The sequence below is a fragment of the Pinus tabuliformis genome, chromosome 8, assembly GCF_031772625.1.
Source record: "Pinus tabuliformis cultivar Carrire ecotype Pingquan chromosome 8, CPIR1, whole genome shotgun sequence".
Classification (NCBI taxonomy): domain Eukaryota; kingdom Viridiplantae; phylum Streptophyta; class Pinopsida; order Pinales; family Pinaceae; genus Pinus; species Pinus tabuliformis.
This window is the reverse complement of record NC_142294.1, coordinates 605542292-605561553: the sequence shown is the minus strand read 5'-3', so window position 1 is coordinate 605561553 and position 19262 is coordinate 605542292. Positions and strand designations below refer to the sequence as shown.

Genomic DNA, 19262 nt, shown 5'->3' with positions numbered 1-19262 from the left:
CCACCCATCCCTTCCAATTCTCCTTTCCCCAACTTGGTGTGTAAATTAATTATTAAGTTGTTGAATTTAAGCTTCTGTGATCCATATCAAGTTTTTTGAGAATATTTTTTGGCGTAAATCACATTCGAATGCATTTGTCGACGCGTTTCGAACCAACTAGTGTGATTCATATGCCTTGAGAAATAGAATTCTCTTACATTAGTGGCTTGAAATGTCTTGTATGACCCCTTTACCCAAACAAAAGAAAATAAAATGTCGTGTATGCCTCGTGTACCCAAACAAGAGAACAACATGAATGAAGAACCCATTTTTCATAGAAATGAAGAGTCTTACAACTCGTGGTTACTCATGCAAAGTGAGTAGGGTAGGCTACATATTCAAAATCCATCCATTTTACTTTCAAAGCTTTGAATAAGATTTCACTTTCTTGATCATTACAATTTGTTGTTAAAAAAAAATTAATAGACAAGTTATCGTTTCCCTTTTGACTATGTGTATGTGTTAATTATTTTATAATTATTATTATTTCAATTTAATTAATAAATGAATTATTTCTTTAACTTTTTAGTTATGAAATGTTTTTTTAGAGGGAAAATATATATAGTTTATTTTATTTTCAATTTTCAATTTATATGTATAATTTTTTTAAGCTAAAATAAATTATTTTTTCTATCTCATTATAATAAAAATAAAATAAACATATTTCTTAAATTTTAATTAAATCATTATAAAATATCAATAATATTATTGGCATTTCAATTATTGTTAATATTATAATTTAGTATAAAAGAAATGTGAAATTCTTTACCGTTTATATATATCATTTTAGTCAAAAATTAAGTAGTGAAAAGTGTTTTATCTTAACATTTTATTAATGTGTTGTTTAAAATGAAAGAAATACCTAATTCTTTTCATGATATGATTGAGTGCACATGAGTGCATGATGTGGTTGTCGGACCACTCCGTTTGCACGGCCGTGTTCGAGTCCTGTGGTCTTATGCCCTGTAGTGTATTTGATCCTAGCTGGATATGTACCGCTGCGGATATAGCATATTCGTTGTAATGTGAATCCCAATGTGACGGCTGTCAGTTACGTATAGTTCTCACACGTATATGTAAAGAAAAGAGGGCCCATATATGCTTCTAAGGGGAACTAGCCCCTCCCATTTTAAAATGATTGAAGAAGCCAGAATATATCCATATAAAATTGATAAAAAAACTAGAACATTTATTTCAGAGAGATAGTTCTACACATATATGTAAAGAAAAAAAAGCCAATATATACTTCTAAAGAGAACTAACCCTCCCATTTTAAAAGATTGAAAAACCCATGATATATCCATATAAAAAACTAGAATATTTATTTCAGAGAGTTGGAACTTTTTGAAATCCGAACCTGTCCTTCTTAAAAAAATTTAAGCATAAAAATATTTTATCCCATTCCTATTAAAATTAATCTAACCTAATCAATTTATTTAAGTTACCATTCCAAGAATTTAAGCCAATTTGGAGCAGATTAAAATATTTAAATCATACTTTTTATGGAATTTTTTGAAATCCGAACCTGTCCTTCTTAAAAAAAATTTAAGCATAAAAATATTTTATCCCATTCCTATTAAAATTAATCTAAGCTAATCAATTTATTTAAGTTACCCTTCCAAGAATTTAAGCCAATTTGGAGCAGATTAAAATATTTAAATCATACTTTTTAAAAGCAATTACAGTGTCGCGATTTCAACTGTTCCTGCTTTCGATCAAAATCACCCCTTAAAAGAATATAAAGATATTATTGGCAAAGAAAAAGGTAAAGTTATTCGTTGCCGTTCCGCAGAACAATCGATAATGTGAGCATAAAGAGGCATCAGAGTGAAGAACAGGTTGAGCAAAACAGAGGAAACGAAACTTGGCTGAAGCTTTTGTCACGCGGATTGGCATATCAAAGCGGAGAATCACAAAGCAAGATGCACGTGAGTGTCAAATATGGTCCTCGAAAAACTGGATAATCAGAGAACCCCCAAAATTTTGCAGTTGCAGAGGTCTGTTTGGTTGAAAAATCTCAGATTGTGGGCAAGGAAGATGACATTGGTATTATTTCTGCATTTGCACGGATATTGCAATATTGCTTGGGTTAAGAGCAGTTGCCGTTGCTGGGATGGGAGGAGTGGGGAAGAATCTCATGGTCGAAACTCCCCAAGAATGTTTCGACCATTTAGTTTGGTTGGCAATATGTCACAAACTCGCGGGTGCCGCTCATTGCTGAAGCTACGGAAGCTTTTAAACCGAGTGGGGTTGTTCTTACCAACAAAAAAAGGCCCATTGGCCGATTCCCACGGTATTAGGTTTGAGTGGCCAGTGAGAGTGTGGCTTTACGCCAAGTCAATTCAGTGTCCTGCAGCTCAATGCATATCGTGTGTGCACAATGCCTAATGGAACTCTTATGGTCCGCTTAATGAACCCTGCAACTCAATCGAATTAAGAGCTGTGAAGTGTCATATATTCACAATGAGCAATAGCCGGAGGCGCAAAAAGCCATAGCATAGAAGATGCAACTTTGGTGCCTTGCCAGCAGTCGGGCCAAGAAGAGACAGAGAAGACTTCTTTTATGGATGACATAATTCCAATATTAATTACAGAGGCCTAGACAAAATTTCTGATCCGACACAGCCACGCTTGTCACATAATAAAATGTGAGTTGAATAGTTTCAATACCTTTAGGGTTTCTGGAAGGAACACATTCTTAGAAATTGTATGGTTATAAAAAAGTATTCCCATCAATGGAGGATGAAGAAATACTAGTACCGCTGAAGTATTTGTGAATGGATATATTATTTGCGTACTGTGTAGAGAGTTTCACTTTTTATTATGCATATCTGTTATTGGTTTGTATATGTTATCATTGAATTCAAATCTCACTTTTATACATTTTTATCTTTTCATTACTTTTCTGCTAAATTTTCCATTGGTCTTTAGGAACCAGCCCAATGTATAATATTCAAAGGGTTTGTGAATTTCTCAATTATTTTGCCATTTCATGATTCTCTGTACCTTCCCTTTTCCGGCGTGGAAATCATTGGTTCGCATTGAACTCTAGGCTTGGTTTAAAGTTAGATATTTAAAATATTCACCTTTTCTATTCATTCTTTTTTTTTAAATTCCTGTCAAATCTTATTTATTTATTTATATTGATACCAGTTCCATACCAGATCTGTCTTGCTAAAACTAAAGTAGCCCTTGACTAAAAATAAAAATTAGACTATAAAATATGCAGGTATCCTCTCAGTAATCATCCAAACTGTAGTCACATCTTACTCAATATTCAATTATATGACTGACTGAATTCAAAAACCAAAAAGCAAGGGACTGCAAAACTAAAAATGCCAGGAGTGCAACTAAACTTTAAACGTATTCACCCTGTGTAATCATTCATGCTTTAAACACATTTATTTTGCCTTCTTACTTTAAACACATTTATTTTGCAGTCATAGCCATAGTCATTCTATTTAGGTAACAACAGTCTTTGTTACATTCTAATGAGTATCAATATTTCATACCAACAACAAATTTGTTTACAAACAATTTTATATTTTACTTTTTCTGTGTACTAAGTACTGTGTCTGGGTACTCATAGAGTCTATCTGCTTAGAGCTGAGAATGTTCTTCGTCATTGTAACTTTTGAACCATTTTCTCAATAATATAATAATTTTCAATCCCTTTAAAGAAATGTTCACCCCACCTATCTAGGAAAGTCTGTTTTCAATCGTTTATCTGTCCAAACAAAAATGACTGTTAAACTACAAGTTGGTTAACGCAGATCTCACCATATGCAACACTCGTAGTCTGGTTCAAGATGCATATATTACTTTACTATAGATAATTGTTAAGTATTATGCTGAAAACAACTGTCTTTTGAGAAGATATCTAATGTCGAACCAAGCTGTTGTGTGCGTCTAAACTTCCCTCTAGTCAAATCTACAAGTCATCATTCTTATGGTTTATATTTCGTAGAAACCGCTGACTTGATTTGATCTTCATTGTTGCTGCAGAGATGTCTCTTTAAATTATTTATATGGAGACATTCCCTTTTCAATATCGAAGTTGAAACAACTATAACAACTGTAAGTATCCTAACATTCTGCACTTGCTCGCTATTGTAAAGAATTTAGCTTAATTTGTAGATGTTTTTGTATTTTGCCCTGTCTTAGAAGGGAGTGAAAGCTCCTTTTGACACATTGATCAAATTTACAGGATTGTGAAGAATAACCAGTTAATGGGGCCTATACCTTCAACGTTGTCTCAGATTCCAAACTTGAAGAAAATGTAGGTTGGGAATACTATTTTGGATTCTACTCTCTTTGCTGCCCTTTACTTGTCAAAGAACTGCATAGGATGTGTAAACTCTGGATTCTGGAGGAGTATCATTTAACAATGCTTTTGCATTTTTTAGGGATTTTGCAGACAATCAATTAAGTGGGGAGATCCCCAAGCTTATCTATTGGAATGAAGTTTTGCAATATTTGTAAGAGTCTGGGTTCTTTATGAGTTTTCCTGGGCTTATCGTTCTCTCACTAAGCAAAATTTGTTTTTATTTTCCTGTTAAGGTTTGGAAGAAGCATTTGTGTTAATAGTACTGTTCTTAGGTTTGCAAACTAAATTTGGCGCCCATTCTTTTTGAAATGGGCATATTGTTATCGTTTCCAGGGGGCTGCGCAACAACTTCTTAGTTGGGACTCTTTCCCCTGACATGTGTCAATTGACAGGATTGTGGTTCTTGTAAGTCACAATACTTCTGTCTTGTGGAGTAGATGCAGAATTTTTTAAAGCTTTCTTTCATCGAATTAATTCTGCATATGAAACCCATCAAAACTTGCGGTCACAGAGAATTTATCTTTAAATTTATGTATCTCGATGCAGCGTTTTCAGTGCATTAACAAATTTTACCTGAAGGATTCTTCGTGGTAGCTTAAATGTTACTAAATAGTTGATCTCTGTCATGCAGTGATGTGCGAGGCAACAACTTGTCGGGGACCATTCCTGAGAATATTGGCAACTGTACAAGCTATGCAGTTTTGTATGTTTTCTGATTTGCCTAATTGGATTTTAAATGAACAAACGGGTGTAAATGTATGGTTTGATGCAAGACTCGTGATCTCAATTACTTACTGAATTGGGGCTGGTATTCTTATCAGGGACTTATCATACAATCAACTTACCGGAGAGATCCCCTTCAATATTGGGTTTCTACAAGTGGCTACTCTGTAAGTGGAGATATTTCTAGGACTGAACTGTGTTCTAGTATCAGGAATTTTGTGTTGAATAGGCAGGGATATGAGATTATGCAGGTTGTCTAAGTAATGCAATTCATTGCATGGTATGCACTATTCAACCGACATCATTAATTTGGTTGCTTTAGTTGTCCTACCCTAATTTTAAAGTGGTTATCCTAGGTCGTTACAAGGAAACAAGGTGACCGGAAGGATACCTGAAGTAATTGGTCTCATGCAGGCTCTTACTGTTCTGTAAGTACAGTGTTTTCTGGATCTCAACTTGTCCAAAATTTTCCTGTGATCGGATTAAAGTATAATCTCTTACATTTAATTGCATGGAAGCCTAGATCAATAAGAATCCATAATGATTTTGGATATTTTCAATATATTTCTTCTGCAGAATCAATCAATATTCCTTCATTCATTGATAAAAGTTTTGTGACCTTTGGCAAAAACTTGATTATGTAATTATGGTGTAAGCTTTAGTGTACTGATACAATTAATATTTATTACAGGGATTTGAGTGATAATCATCTTTACTGGAACAATTCATCCGATTCTAGGCAACTTGACTTACACTGATAAACTGTGAGTTGCTTGCATAGTTAATGCTCGAATTGTTCCCATCTGGGTTTGTGAAAGTCCATTACTTTTTGACTATAAATTTCCGTTATGTTCAATTTTCAAGAAGCTGATTCTCTTGTACTTTCTTTTGCACTACTCAGTTATTTACACAGTAATAATCTCACGGGATCTTTTCCGCCAGAATTGGGGAACATGACAAAGCTGGGATACCTGTAAGAGATTCCAATCACATATTTTGTGATGATTGATATGTAAGAAATGGAAACTGGACGTGCATGATAAGAAATAGCTCTTTGATAGTCAACGGTTGTATGCATATGCAGGCGGCTAAATGACAATCAGCTGACTGGGCAAATTCCACCTGAGCTGGGGAATTTGGAACAGTTGTTCGAATTGTAAGTTTGTGTCCAAACCTTTTTCTAGAAAGTGGAGATAAAAATGATAGAAATATCTTGAAACCTCCCATACACTAAACATTAATCTATGATATCTTTTGGATTCTTGCTGTAAGTATTTAACATTCCAAGGTTGTATTTTTTTTGAGCCAGAAATCAACTTGAAGGTCCGATCCCAGAGAATATTAGTTCATGTGTTGCTCTCATTTTCTTGTAAGTGATATAATCTTCAAGCCAAGTGATGAATTTGCGGAGCATAATTTCCCACTAGCTAACAATGTTAATGCTGTGCCATCATTGTCCTTTGTCCTATAGCAATATGCATGGCAACCGTTTGAATGGAACTATTCCTTTGGAATTTCAAAAACTTAAAAGGCTAACTTATCTGTAAGTAATCCTGGGCCATATTCTAAATTGACCTATAACATAATGAGTTGTTGAATTGCATTAAGCATATTCAATGTGACTAACGGATAACGTTGCTGCTTTTACAGAAATCTGTCCTCCAACAATATCACGGGAACCATTCGTGTAGAGCTGGGGCATATTATAAATTTAGACAGATTGTGAGTTTTAGTTATTCTAGTGTCTTGGTACATTCATCTTGATGGCCATTCATCTTGATGGCCAGATGCCCAGTGAGAAGACCGTTGGTCGCGGAGATGATGCCTTCAACAGTTTCTTCAGCAAAACTAGAGTCGAAAGCATGTCCCCCCTGCTGTATTTGTAGATCTGGAGCCGATTTTCATTGACGAGTAACCTGTAAGCTGGCCAGCAGATGCCAACAGATGTTCAGCTTGTTGGAACCAGTTGAACATCGTAATAGAGATGGTGAACAATGCGGACGGCTCGGCCAGTGGAATATTTGTTGCATCATCATCAAGGGGTATGAATTCCAAAGAACCTGTTGATAGAAATTCCCAAGCAAAATTCTGTGAAATGAAAAATACCATTGGGCATGTCTATTTATGACGGAAGTATGTGACTCGAACAAGAGATGTCATATCTCTCATATTGCAAGAATTTTTAGACCATGAACTCAAATTCATTGAAATGCAGTAGCATAATAGTGAATTGTAAAAATTAAAGATTCAATGTGGGTAGTCACTAAATGAAGTAAATTATTACAGGATTGGATTAACTGACCCACTAAATGAAGTAAATTATTACAGGATTGGATTAACTGATGAACTGGTGGAGTTCTTGGGATTAGCGTAGCCCTAAAAGCATGCCACGAGTTTCAGGAAATGGTGTTCTTATTTAATTATATTCAGGGCATGAGAAGGATGCATTGTTTAATAGGGTTCCAGAGCTGATCGTGATTATTTGAGGGAAATTTCTCTTTTACTTGCCTCTATATTACATTTCAACTTTTTCTGTGGAGTGAAATCTTGTAACAACAGTCTGATCCTCAACAATGTCAAAGCTCTAGATATTTTTGTTCTTTTCCATGGATGAGCAAACACAACTTTTCCTCGTGAATAATATGCTCTTCATTGCTCTTCATTAATTTGTTCATAGTTTATCTTCTATTGTCTGGAATATCCGCCATGAATGACCAAAATGTGGAAGAGTTGTGCCCCATACAAAATAATACTCTGTAATTTGATTTTGTATTTGAAATTTACTGTAAGAGGAAATCTATGGAAATTTGAAAACAATATTTTGATTATTTTATCAAACAATAGAAAGCGTTTAAAAGGGTAATTGCACACTGATCCAGTGCAAGAAAACACGGTTTCCACAAAACAATTAACTCTTCTAGAAAAATTCAACAATTCCAATTTAATAATCCTATCGGCCTCTCTTTGTACCTTTTGGGACAATTGCTAGTATAATAATTTTCAATGTTGATAGTTTTGGTAGTTGCTGATTTGCTTTTAAATAATGTGTATAAGTTCCCTGGCCAACCCCATTCTATAATCTGTGATAGAGATCCCAAGTTTATTGATCACTCTTGGTAAGAATTATTCAAATTAATAAGGGTCACTATGGGTATTGCATAGAAAAATGAGATTTAATTTTGTTAATATATTTCAGAAATTTTAGTTTATGAATTTTTTATTATCTTTTTTCCTAACTATTTTATTAGCCTTTGCCAAGGCAGGACTCTTACAATGACCATTATTAATTTAGTATTGACCAATGTAAGTCGTAATATTTAATTTTGAAAAAATCAATGTTTATTTTATATATATATATATATATATATATTTTTTTTTTTTCTATAATTGAAGGTGCAGCTTTTGCACAAAACAATGCCATGTGGATAACTTTCTCATATCTTTTTTTCATAATTTCTGGACACAGTTGCAATATTTATGACATAATTTTTAGATATGTATGCAGTGGTTTTTTATTATTAAGATTGATAAAAAAACCACCCAAAATTAAAACCCTTGAAAATAGTTAATATTCACTTAAATAACATATTTAACATCACCTACCACCCACCATAATTTAAAAAAATGTTTACATAAAAAATGGATAGGAACAATATGTAAAAGAATATATTTACAAGGACTTACTAACCATCAGTATTTATGTGTGTTTCAGAGCTTTAAATGGACAGAAATTTATGCAAGTCATTGCTCCTTAGTAGGCAACTAATTTTTCCACTTCATATATCAATTTGCAATTTTGTTGAAAGCATAATTTGTAACTTGTGTGGCAGGAACAAAACTTCCCTACAACACTTGTTACCTTAATCATCAACATATATCAACATATCATTCTAAAATATTAATAAAATTAACATTTGTTTCATCTCATTCAATTTTACAATCTTTCCATTACCCTGTATCTAAAATATTATTTAACAATAACAACCTTTATATCAATCTTTTTATTAGATTGATCACTATAAATATAGATCAAAATATATTTGTAATATCACATATATTATGTGTGCAACTTCATTGAATCATTCCTATATAATATTTTTTAATATATCTCTATTCATAAGATTTAACAAATTGGAGATTAAGAACGAAGTTGTTAACATATGGACAATGTTCTTGATATTGAAAGTTTTTCAATGGGAGAAGTGTCACCTCAATTGGAGTTACCATGTGAAAGTTTTTCTTAGGTAATTTTGTTTACCAAGAGGATACTAATTAGATGTTAAGTCATATTACTCGCACTTTTGGAATTAATATCATGTGGAATTTTAAGAAAATTGTATAGGGGTAAATTATAATTTTGGTTAGGAGTTGGCACATGTAAAAATTCTAATCCTAATTCTAGATAGATGTGAAGGGGTTTCTTTATTGATGCATTTTTCTAGTTTCATAGTTGAATACAACATTTGGCCAGTGAATAAAAGAAGTAAAGTATCTTCTATTAATCATTTGCCACAATAACTATGGAAACTCCATAGTGATTACCATTTTCTTTATATTTGTATCACAATACGTAGGCCTCACCTTGTAGATAGTCTAAATTCCTACACTGATTTTCATAGAGTACATCTTATATTTAATATGTGGATAATATGTGAGTAGTGTGACTAACTTCGCATATTTTATATCAATTTCAATCTATTTCATAATTTTATGCAGTAAACTAGTAATATTAATATAAAACTGGAAAATTAAAATAATATATAATAAAAGATTTCAAAATATTGTAAGATTTATTGTGACTCAACAACATTTTACAAATCAAGTTAAAACAACATTTTCTTTTAAGTACTCAATATTAAAAATTTATTTGGAATAAAAAATCTTAATTTACTTAAGGATGATAGCATTGAGCTAGGTTACACTTTTTGGCAAGAGAGGGCGAGTTTAGGTGAAAAAAGAGAGGGCTTGATCAAGTAGTTTAAGCACTTGATTGAACCAATTTTAAGGGCTCAATCAAGCTCTGCGAGTGCTAAAAAAATTGCTAGGTCGAGCTATTTGAATTTAAATTTTAAGCGTTCAATCGAGCATTTTAAACACTTGATCGAGCGTCTAAGGTACTAAAATCCACATTTTCAGCGCCTCTTCTATAAAATTTTCTGCAACATCATTTTGTACAGTAGGTAGTAGACTTAGAGAAAAAATTGTCCTTAGGTGGCGGATTTGATCATGTTAGATTCACGAAAGAATCGTCTATCCAATGGCATATGAGTTTGACATTTTCAAATTGATATGATACTTTTCATCTAATTTCTTTTGAACATAATGCTTGAGTTTTTTTTGGACAATTTTAAAGAGGTTGAATAAAAAATCAATAACATAAACAATATACAACGAAAATTTTTAAAAAAATATCACTATTTTTGTTTACGAGTCATCTTAAAAAGGGTGCTATTGGTTATTAATTTATTTAAATAGTTGAAAAAAACCTTACACAAACATGTGTCTACAAAATGCAATTGAAATATTACTTCACCAACTTCAAAAAATAATAAAAAATATAAATTTTTACTATGAAAAACTTAGTTCTCTCCGTGTAGATCATGCTCATATATTTATTTTAAAAATTACACATTTTAGACTAAGTTACGCTACATGAACATACACATACCTCATAATATGTGTGAAAATTTGCAAGGACAATCATTTCATTTAATGGAAAATTGACATATGATGCGACACTAATTTTTTTTGTAAAAATTATCATTAGGACAACAACATAATTCTCCACAATCTGTGTTTTTACTTCGAATCAAAATTCACAATGCTTATATTAATTTTGAAGGCTTCAATTCAATAAAAGAGTAAATTTTTGAAATTTCATCACCACATTTGGCCTAAAAGTGTAACCCACCTTCATACATTCACCCTTAAGAAATTTTTTTTTTTTTCCAAATTTAATAAAATCTATATTTTATAATCTAAATTATATATATAAAATAAGAAAACATCATATATCTTTTTGTATTACAGTTTGAATCTAATATTTATCATTTGTTTTCTTCATAATGTGATATACTTTTTTAATTAATTTATTTCATCTATTGAATATAAAATATGGTTTTATAATTTAAATATATTTTTATAGATAATATGTTTTTTTCTTTAGGAAAATATCATAATTTTCATCAAGAATTTGATGAAAAATACATTTTGTATATGCAGTAAAGTGCGTTAAAAAAAGAGCTAATCATCAACCAGTCTAAAAAGGATCATAAGATCAGGCCTCAGACGAGGGCCATTTTTGTGTCCAAACGTACTAATGTCTATTAACAGATATTAATTATCATCATAAAATATTAGAAAGTATATACAATATCCTCCCAATTACCTGCGAATTTTAGCTCGGGAAGAACATTTGTGTAATAAGTGATCAGTCTAGTAAAGTGTCCATCAGCAGATCCTTTATGAAAGGTCTGTGATAATACTCATAGGAGGTCTCATCTAGCCACTCCATGATCTTCCAAGTGCCCATATTATGTTCGTTGAATGCCTTAGAGAAAGTTTTTGCACTTGAGTTCCTTTCCCTATAGATATGGCAACATAGAATCCTACTAAAAGAAACCTTTAATTTTAAAATATATTCATGGATAGGATGAAGTGTGTGTGTGGCATTTGGTAATCTCATTAAACCAATTGATAGCAATCTTTGAGTCTCCAAAAAACTACAACTGCTGACATCCATTCTCAATAGCAAACAAGAGAAGAAGCTTAAGGTAGAGGAGTTCGACATACTTATGTGTTCTTCTACCTAACCCAGACTATAGCTTGAAGAAATGATTATCCCTAAGGTATAACGCATACCCCCACCCCCCCTCCCCACACTCTCCTCCATCCAGAGAGACCTCATCAAAGTAGGCCCATGGATAGGAGTGATCAATAACTTCTTCTGTGATATTACGTGGTTGATGAACATGCCCATAAGTTGAAACAAAAATAGCCATATATTGTGTTATCACTCTATCCATAGTGGTTGACTTTTCTTGAAAGATGTCATTATTTCTAGAGATCCATATACCCCAACTGATAATAGGCAGAGAACTCCTATTTTTTTTAGGATTTTGCTATTCGCACCACTCCTTCCAAGCGTCCTTACAAGATGTGCCCTACCACTTTGTAGCTAGTCCCATGCATCCTTGAACAATGTTCTATATAACCAAGGAGAAGAGGAAGTAAAGGAAAAGGTGATCCATAGTCTCCTTAGTGTTTTTGTAGAGGACACACTAGCTTTTCCCTACCATATTTCTCTTTTTTATATTGTCACCAGTTGGGACTTTATTTCCCAATATGCACCACCAAAAATTCTATCTTTAGCTAGGCAACTTAGTTTCCATAGTTTCCTCCACCACTAGGCCACCTCTCCTAATCCCCTGTCATCAATGATATACTTGTAACCTTCTTTTGGTGAATATTTCCCAAAAGGAGAATGAACCCAGCACAAAGAGCCCTCCCTGTCTCTGAGGCGAACATGGGAGATGTTGAGAGTTGTAGTATATTTATGCTAGTGACCTAGGTATTCAATAGGACAATTAAGTTTAATAGCATCAACCTAGCCTTGTGTCCACATACTAGTGTGAGCATTATCAACCATCTAGTTAAGAGTGAGCCTACCATTAGTATTAAGAAATTCAATCATCTCTCAGGGTAAACAAAAGTTTTCATTGCAACCCACCCATGGATCGATACCAATCCTCAACTTTTCTCTATTTCCAACTTTCCAAAATAAACTTTCTTCAACCATTGAAAAAGATGCTAAAACTTCTTTCCATATAACTGATACATTCAACCTCTACTTGTTCGAGATCCTTATCCATTCTTCAAGAGTAACTAGATGAATGTACTTTCTGGACACCACTTATGTTCACTGACGATTTGTGGATAACAACTTCCAACAAAATTTTGTTGCCAATGCCTTAGAAAACATATGCAGGTTTTTCAGACCCCATCCTCCCCACATATGTGGAAATGATATTTATCCCATTTAACCCAAGGGAAATCCCAACCTTCCTTTTATCCCATCCATAAAAATATGTTACAAGTCTTATGGGAAACATTCAAAACACCTTTTGCTATCCAAGATAAAGACATCAAAAAAATTAGAATAACTTCCAGTGCTGATTTTATGAGGAGAAATTTGGTAGCTCTAGACAACCCTCTAAAGCTCCACGACTTTTAGTCTATTCTCAATTTTTGTTGTAAGCCTAATCCAATCATCCTCTCTATAATCATTGGGTTTTAGGTGGAACCTAAGATACTTAAGTACTTCATCAAAAATGTTAGATTGGAAACAGAGTATGAGCATTAGTTGACTCATCCTTAGATAAACCAAGCAAGGAGAGAATAAAATTTTGAGTATTTACCTGCATGCCTGTAGTTTTCTCAAGGAGTGATAAGGCTCCTTTGATGGAAGCTAAATCCCTCTTAGCCCTATCACAGAACAAGAGAATATAATTCATGAACAACAAATGAGTGCTTGTTAAATCATTTCCTACAATTTCACCCTTTAAGTCACCCCTCCTTTTTGCTTCAACCAACAATCCAGTGAGGCCCTTAGCCACTAGCAAGGAAAGTAGTGAAGAAAGAAGACAACCCTGCCTTAGGGCACATTGTGCATTAAATAATGTTGATGTCGCCCTATTAATAAGCACATCAAATTCTATAGTGGTTATGCAAAACATGACCCAATTTATAAAATGAACTTCAAATCCCAAATAAGTCAATAACAATCTAATCTATATCCAACTGAATATGTCATATGCGTTGGAAAACTTAATTTTAATCAACAAGCCCTTAATTTTCTTAGCTTTTAAGCTATGAATACCTTCTTGTGCAACCCCAATTGCCTCATGTATCTGTCATCCTTTCATGAGTGAAAATTGTTCCTTAGAAACATTTTTAGAGAGGATCGACTTAAGCTTGTTGGCTATAATTTTGGCTATGACCTTATAAATACAATTGCATAAAGATATGGACCTGAAATTGTCAAAACAACATGGAGAGTCAGTCTTGGGGATGAGGGAAATAAAGGTAGAGTTGAAAGAATCAAGCATCATATCTGATTATATGCAATCCTCAACCACCTTTAAGAGATCCCCCCTTAAGATATCATATAGCCCAAAGAAGAATTCAACCAACCAACCATATAGTCCAGGGCTTTTGTGTTTTTAGAAACTATGGAGAACCTTTTGTAATTCAACCTAAGATAAGATATTCATTAAGAACCAATTGTCTTCTTCATTTTCATACCTAGGGAATGATCGATCCAATAAGATAACTTCAACAGTGGTCACTTCAGAAACTTCCTTATACATATTTATGAAGTGTTTTTTTCCCAACCTCGCGATATCTTCAAAATTTAAAGCTCTACCACCTTCTAGATCATCCAAATCCCATATGTTATTTTGAGCTTGCTGACCTTTTACAAATTGCTGAAAAAACTTCATATTTTCATCTCCATTTTTCAACCAAATAACTCTACTCTTTTTCCTCCATATTTTCCCCTTATCAACCAATATTTTCTTCCTAGTAGTATATAGATGGATGATCCTCTTCTTTAATTCCTCTAACAAGTATCCTCGCCCCCATCAATTGCTTCCAGATGCTCCAACTATGTTTCCACTTCTTTAAACACTTACTCCTCCCTTTGGGTTAGCAATCCTAAGAATGTATGCACTAGTAAGTAATTTCATTAACAATTGGAAGCTTTCTTCACACTTTTATGTTCATTCCAATTCAATTTTCTTTTTTTTCTAAATATGTATCAGTATGAACAATCTTGGAAACTACTTCTAGGAATCTTTTATAATATCTATAAAAACCCATTGTTACAGGTCTATTTGGGCACATCACTTCCGACAATCAAATCAATACAATTAGGGCTCATCAAACCCTAATTCAGTTGTAACATGCCATAGACAAGTCATCAAATTGAATGCTTCCATCCATGGAAGTTTCCTAGCTTGAAACCTTTCTGAAATGCCTCCTTGGGACATCAATGCAGCCTTGGTCAAGGGTAACTACACTGCAGAGTAGGTAGGCACATTCAGGCATGCACTGCAGTGCACTTAGACCCACTTTGACCTACGCTGGGCGAGAATGAGTGAAATTGGCATTGGATTTTGGGAATATTCCTTGATTCTAGAGCATTCTAGAAGGATGCCCAGCTCTTATCTCATCCTATGAGGTTGACTTTGGATAGGCTATAGATCAATTAACCCTCTATCCTCTCATCCATTTCTCCATGGAAACTAACTCCAATTTTGAAAAGCCATTCAATGCTCAATTTGTGACATAACGACCTGAATTTCGCTATAAATTGACCAATCATCATAGTGATCAAGGGGGTTGGAATTTGAAGATCGTAGAGAAATATTGTTGGTTTTAGATTTGAGTTCATGTCAAGTAATGTTATGTTGCTGGATTGATGTGCTTTTGGTGTGACGAGGGTTTGGACTGAAGCTAGATGAGTGACACAAGATTGAACCGCATTGGGTGTAACTCCTCCTTCTACATCAATAAAGTTGTTTGTTCCTTTTCCCATATTCTTGTTCATATCTATGATGCATATATGTTTAAATGTTTTCGATTCCATTTGTTTATAGTAGATAGATCGTATGCTTTGATCGTTGTCATCTTCTATTTCTGTTGACAGGTACCAATTGAGTGGATTCAGTTCGAGTGGGAGCGACGGGAGCAATTCAAAGGAGATCAAAGGAAGTGAAAGATTACAAGTAAGTTCCTTCATCTCATCTATCTATTATAGGAAAAGGTTAAACCACTTTCTTTCTGTTGTTCTAAGTGTAACTACCCACTTAGGGAAGATGTATTTATCCGTAGGTACAAATTCCATATAACAAATTGGCGACTCTGCTGGGGATGACCATCATTCCTGGTAGTTTACCCTTATCATATTATGTCCTAGTACACTTTACTTGACTTCATTGATCTCTTTTCAGTCATTTTGAAGCTTTTTTGGTAAAAAATTTGCACTAGAATTCCTATTCTAGGAATGTTTTGTTACCAGTGCACCCTTGGCTTAGAGAAAGTGCTTTGCAATGCATTGTCTCCCATTTAGGGCTGTGTTGGTCCCTCTCAAGCTAAAAAACCCATCTTTTAATTGATTTTTCCAAAGTTGCTTCTAATGTTGTTTGTTGAAAGATCAAAGTTTTTTATGCCTCTGAAATCAATTTGCATTTCCTCTCCTAGTCCTACTTTGACCTTGATTGTTTAGTGTTTCTTAAGATATTTCTTTATCATTATAAATTCATTGTCAAAGTTAGCTTACATTGATTAGTCTTTGATTTTTTGAAAAAGAATTGTCGTGAAGTCTTCATTTATTTGAAAAAGAAACTGTCGTAAAGCCTTTGTTTCTTGTGAAAAGCATCGGTTGATCGTTTGTGGATCTAGTTCCTTTTTGTTCATATAAACACTAAAGGGATTGAAAAGAAAAACTTGCATTGTGCATATTGTAGTTTGTGAATGCTTGATAGGAATAGCTAGGGAAATTGCATTAGGTGTGCTCTTTGCTCTTTGTCAAAGATTTGATTGCTCTATCCCTTACTAGCTATGGTTTTCATTGTTAATTGAATGAAAGAATGTTTCTCATATTAGTTGCATTCTAGGAATTGCAAACATACATCATGTGGTGAACCTTGAAAGGAAAATTCTTAAGAAGATCAACTTAAAATTTATCTCAATTAACCTAATGGAGCATTGTAGCTTAACGCATAACATTTAGAGGTCTAGGCTAGAGACATGTTTCAGCGTCGTTAAACATAGTAGCTGTCACTAATGGTTTGCAATACATTCCGAGTGTGATACCTCATTCCATGTACGTAAGTATATCGTAGCTCGTCCACGTAATTTCGGGTATATCAGGCGGTGTTATAGTACGAAAAGTATAAGGGAATGCTCTCACTGTTAAGTTTCGCATTAGATAGTGCTAACATAGATTGGACCTCCACATACTTTCGGGTATAGTTGGGAGGACTAATTTAGGTTGCTATCCATCCATAGGTAACTGAGTCGGACGCCTTGTATACTGTGATACATCAAAAACGACATTTGGGGAGATTGCCTGCACAAATGTTAAGTCCTTGTTTTACTAAGGCAGTATATTGAAGTTCACAGTTACTTGGTAATCCTTTTACCTAGATTATCCCTCTTTTGTTTTGTTATGTTATTTTGATTAAAATAAATTAATTTACCATGGATAACATCCTCCATGTGACTCCTTAGTTGATCTTAGGTTTAAACATATGGCAACAACTCCAGAGTCCACCGATTAAGGAATTCCCTTTGATGGGAATCCAATTAGCTTTCCTCCTTTCGGAAATATTGGTGCTTCTTATATGGCTACATTGTCCCTTCCAGGACTTACCATAAATGCCAATATGGTTTTTCTCAACCTCCCTGGCCCCGCAATTGAATATTCATACAACTGGACAAAATCAACCTCCAATTGATCCTAAAGTTGACCCTTTACCTTCTTCATCGGTTGTTTATTCCTCCCCTTATTCCTCTTCGCCTGGTGAAAGTATTGACACTAGTTACTAGGTGGATAAGAAGAAGAAGAAAGAGAAGAAGAAGAAGAAGAAGAAGAAAATTCAGTAGGGGGGAAACCAAGCATCCATTGCTTCGAATGTAACTTCTGATGAGAAATCGTCCGATAAGCCTCACAAACTTTGATATCCTTGCAAATTTTGTACGAGAGACCATCTTCTTCAAAACTTTTCTGGTATTCCTCAGATCTTAGAAGAATGGTCTTCTCGTTCACATCATCCTGTGTCATCAACTTATGGAGATCATGTTGGTGACACACCATCAACTAGTGGTAGTAAATTTCATGGAAATAAGGGTAAACTTAAGTTTCCTTGTAGGTTATGTGAAGGGAATCACCCCATTCACCTTTGTCCCTATCTGGATGAAGCCAAAAAAGTGTTGGATAACCTTCTGGTTTCTCCGCAGCGACTTGCATCTGGTTATAGGAGACTCTCCCTTAATCCTTAACTAGTTGATGAAGTGACTGACCCAAATCAACCGTTGGTCAAACCCACTCTCTCTGAATGTGAATCCCATGAATCTATACCTAACCAATCACAGGTCGAGGAAACAGTTGACCCGATTTCACCTTTAGTTAATCGTACCTTTATCGCAGAGAGTGAGTATGATACCACTCAAGTTCTTTTCGTTTCTTCAGATTCCAATGAGCTTGGAGGAAACCCTCCTGTTCCATCAAGATATGAGGAAAATCCTCCCATTCTCATAACTTAAGGGGGTAATTCTCCCATTCTTATGGTACCCCTCCAAGTAGTTTGGTCACTTCCTTTGATTGGAATCGACTGGCAGGATGTCGTCTTCCTTCTTATGTGCCTTTCCAGATCATAGTATATGTTTATAATATGATTGTATCTGGCACTATTATAGATGAAGGTGTATCTGTGAGTATCCTTTCCTCCACTGCTTGGCAGACACTCGTTTTGCCACCACTTGTGCTTGTTACCCTGAATCTGTTGTCTTTTAACAGAGGAACCAGTCAACCATTAGGGTTCCTTCCTCACTTGCCTATTACTTTGGGAGGAAAAATTGTTTATCTCAATGTGATGGTAGTCCCAGGCCCTTTAGATTACAATTTACTTCTTGGGCGTGACCATGTTTATGACATGGGAGCTATTATTTCAACGCTCTTTCGAGTGATGTGTTTCCTGCATGAAGGAAAAATTGTCACCATTGACTATCCTTCATTTCCCAATCCAAATATGGCTTCTAGTCAACCATCTTCCCTAAATGGTCCTTTTGTCCCAATTGTATCTTCCCCACCACAGGTCAATTATGTGGCAACCCGTTCCATGCCTACATCAACTGACGATCAATTCTGTGATGTTGTGCATTATGTACTAGGGGCATTGGAACCAAATCTCTCTAATGGATTCCTTGCTACGTATCCCTTCCAGAGCATCATTCTCCCATCTGATGAGAACCTCTTGGAAGTCATGAACTCTTATGGGTCGTGATCAAGGAACATGAGCATAGTTCCTTGTCTTGTGTCAAGCTTGTTAAAAAATGAAACAAGGAATGTGAGGATAGTTCTTTGACTGTGTCAACCTCATTAAAAAAT

The 19262-nt window shown here is 34.4% G+C and overlaps 1 protein-coding gene and 1 long non-coding RNA gene across 3 annotated transcripts; both read left to right on the top strand.

Moving 5' to 3' along the window:
* Positions 1 to 1926: 1926 nt before the first annotated feature.
* LOC149236952 (uncharacterized) lies at positions 1927 to 6385 on the top strand. 2 transcript variants are annotated; one of them, XM_089372542.1, is made up of 11 exons: positions 1935 to 2687; positions 4045 to 4116; positions 4247 to 4318; positions 4446 to 4517; positions 4700 to 4771; positions 4998 to 5069; positions 5188 to 5256; positions 5446 to 5517; positions 5781 to 5853; positions 5991 to 6062; positions 6174 to 6344. In XM_089372542.1, the coding sequence occupies exons 3-9, from the start codon at positions 4269 to 4271 to the stop codon at positions 5845 to 5847; spliced, it is 474 nt and encodes a 157-aa protein (XP_089228668.1). In that variant the 5' UTR covers positions 1935 to 2687; positions 4045 to 4116; positions 4247 to 4268; the 3' UTR covers positions 5848 to 5853; positions 5991 to 6062; positions 6174 to 6344. The 2 variants fall into 2 exon arrangements, with proteins under 2 accessions (XP_089228669.1, XP_089228668.1); XM_089372543.1 differs by lacking the exon at positions 4700 to 4771 and having other exon boundaries at positions 1927 to 2687; positions 6174 to 6385.
* An 11-nt stretch (positions 6386 to 6396) lies between these two features.
* LOC149236951 (uncharacterized) lies at positions 6397 to 7706 on the top strand. Its single transcript, XR_016246263.1, has 4 exons — positions 6397 to 6458; positions 6561 to 6632; positions 6740 to 7131; positions 7418 to 7706. It is a non-coding gene; the product is annotated as an uncharacterized LOC149236951 (long non-coding RNA).
* Positions 7707 to 19262: the final 11556 nt, after the last annotated feature.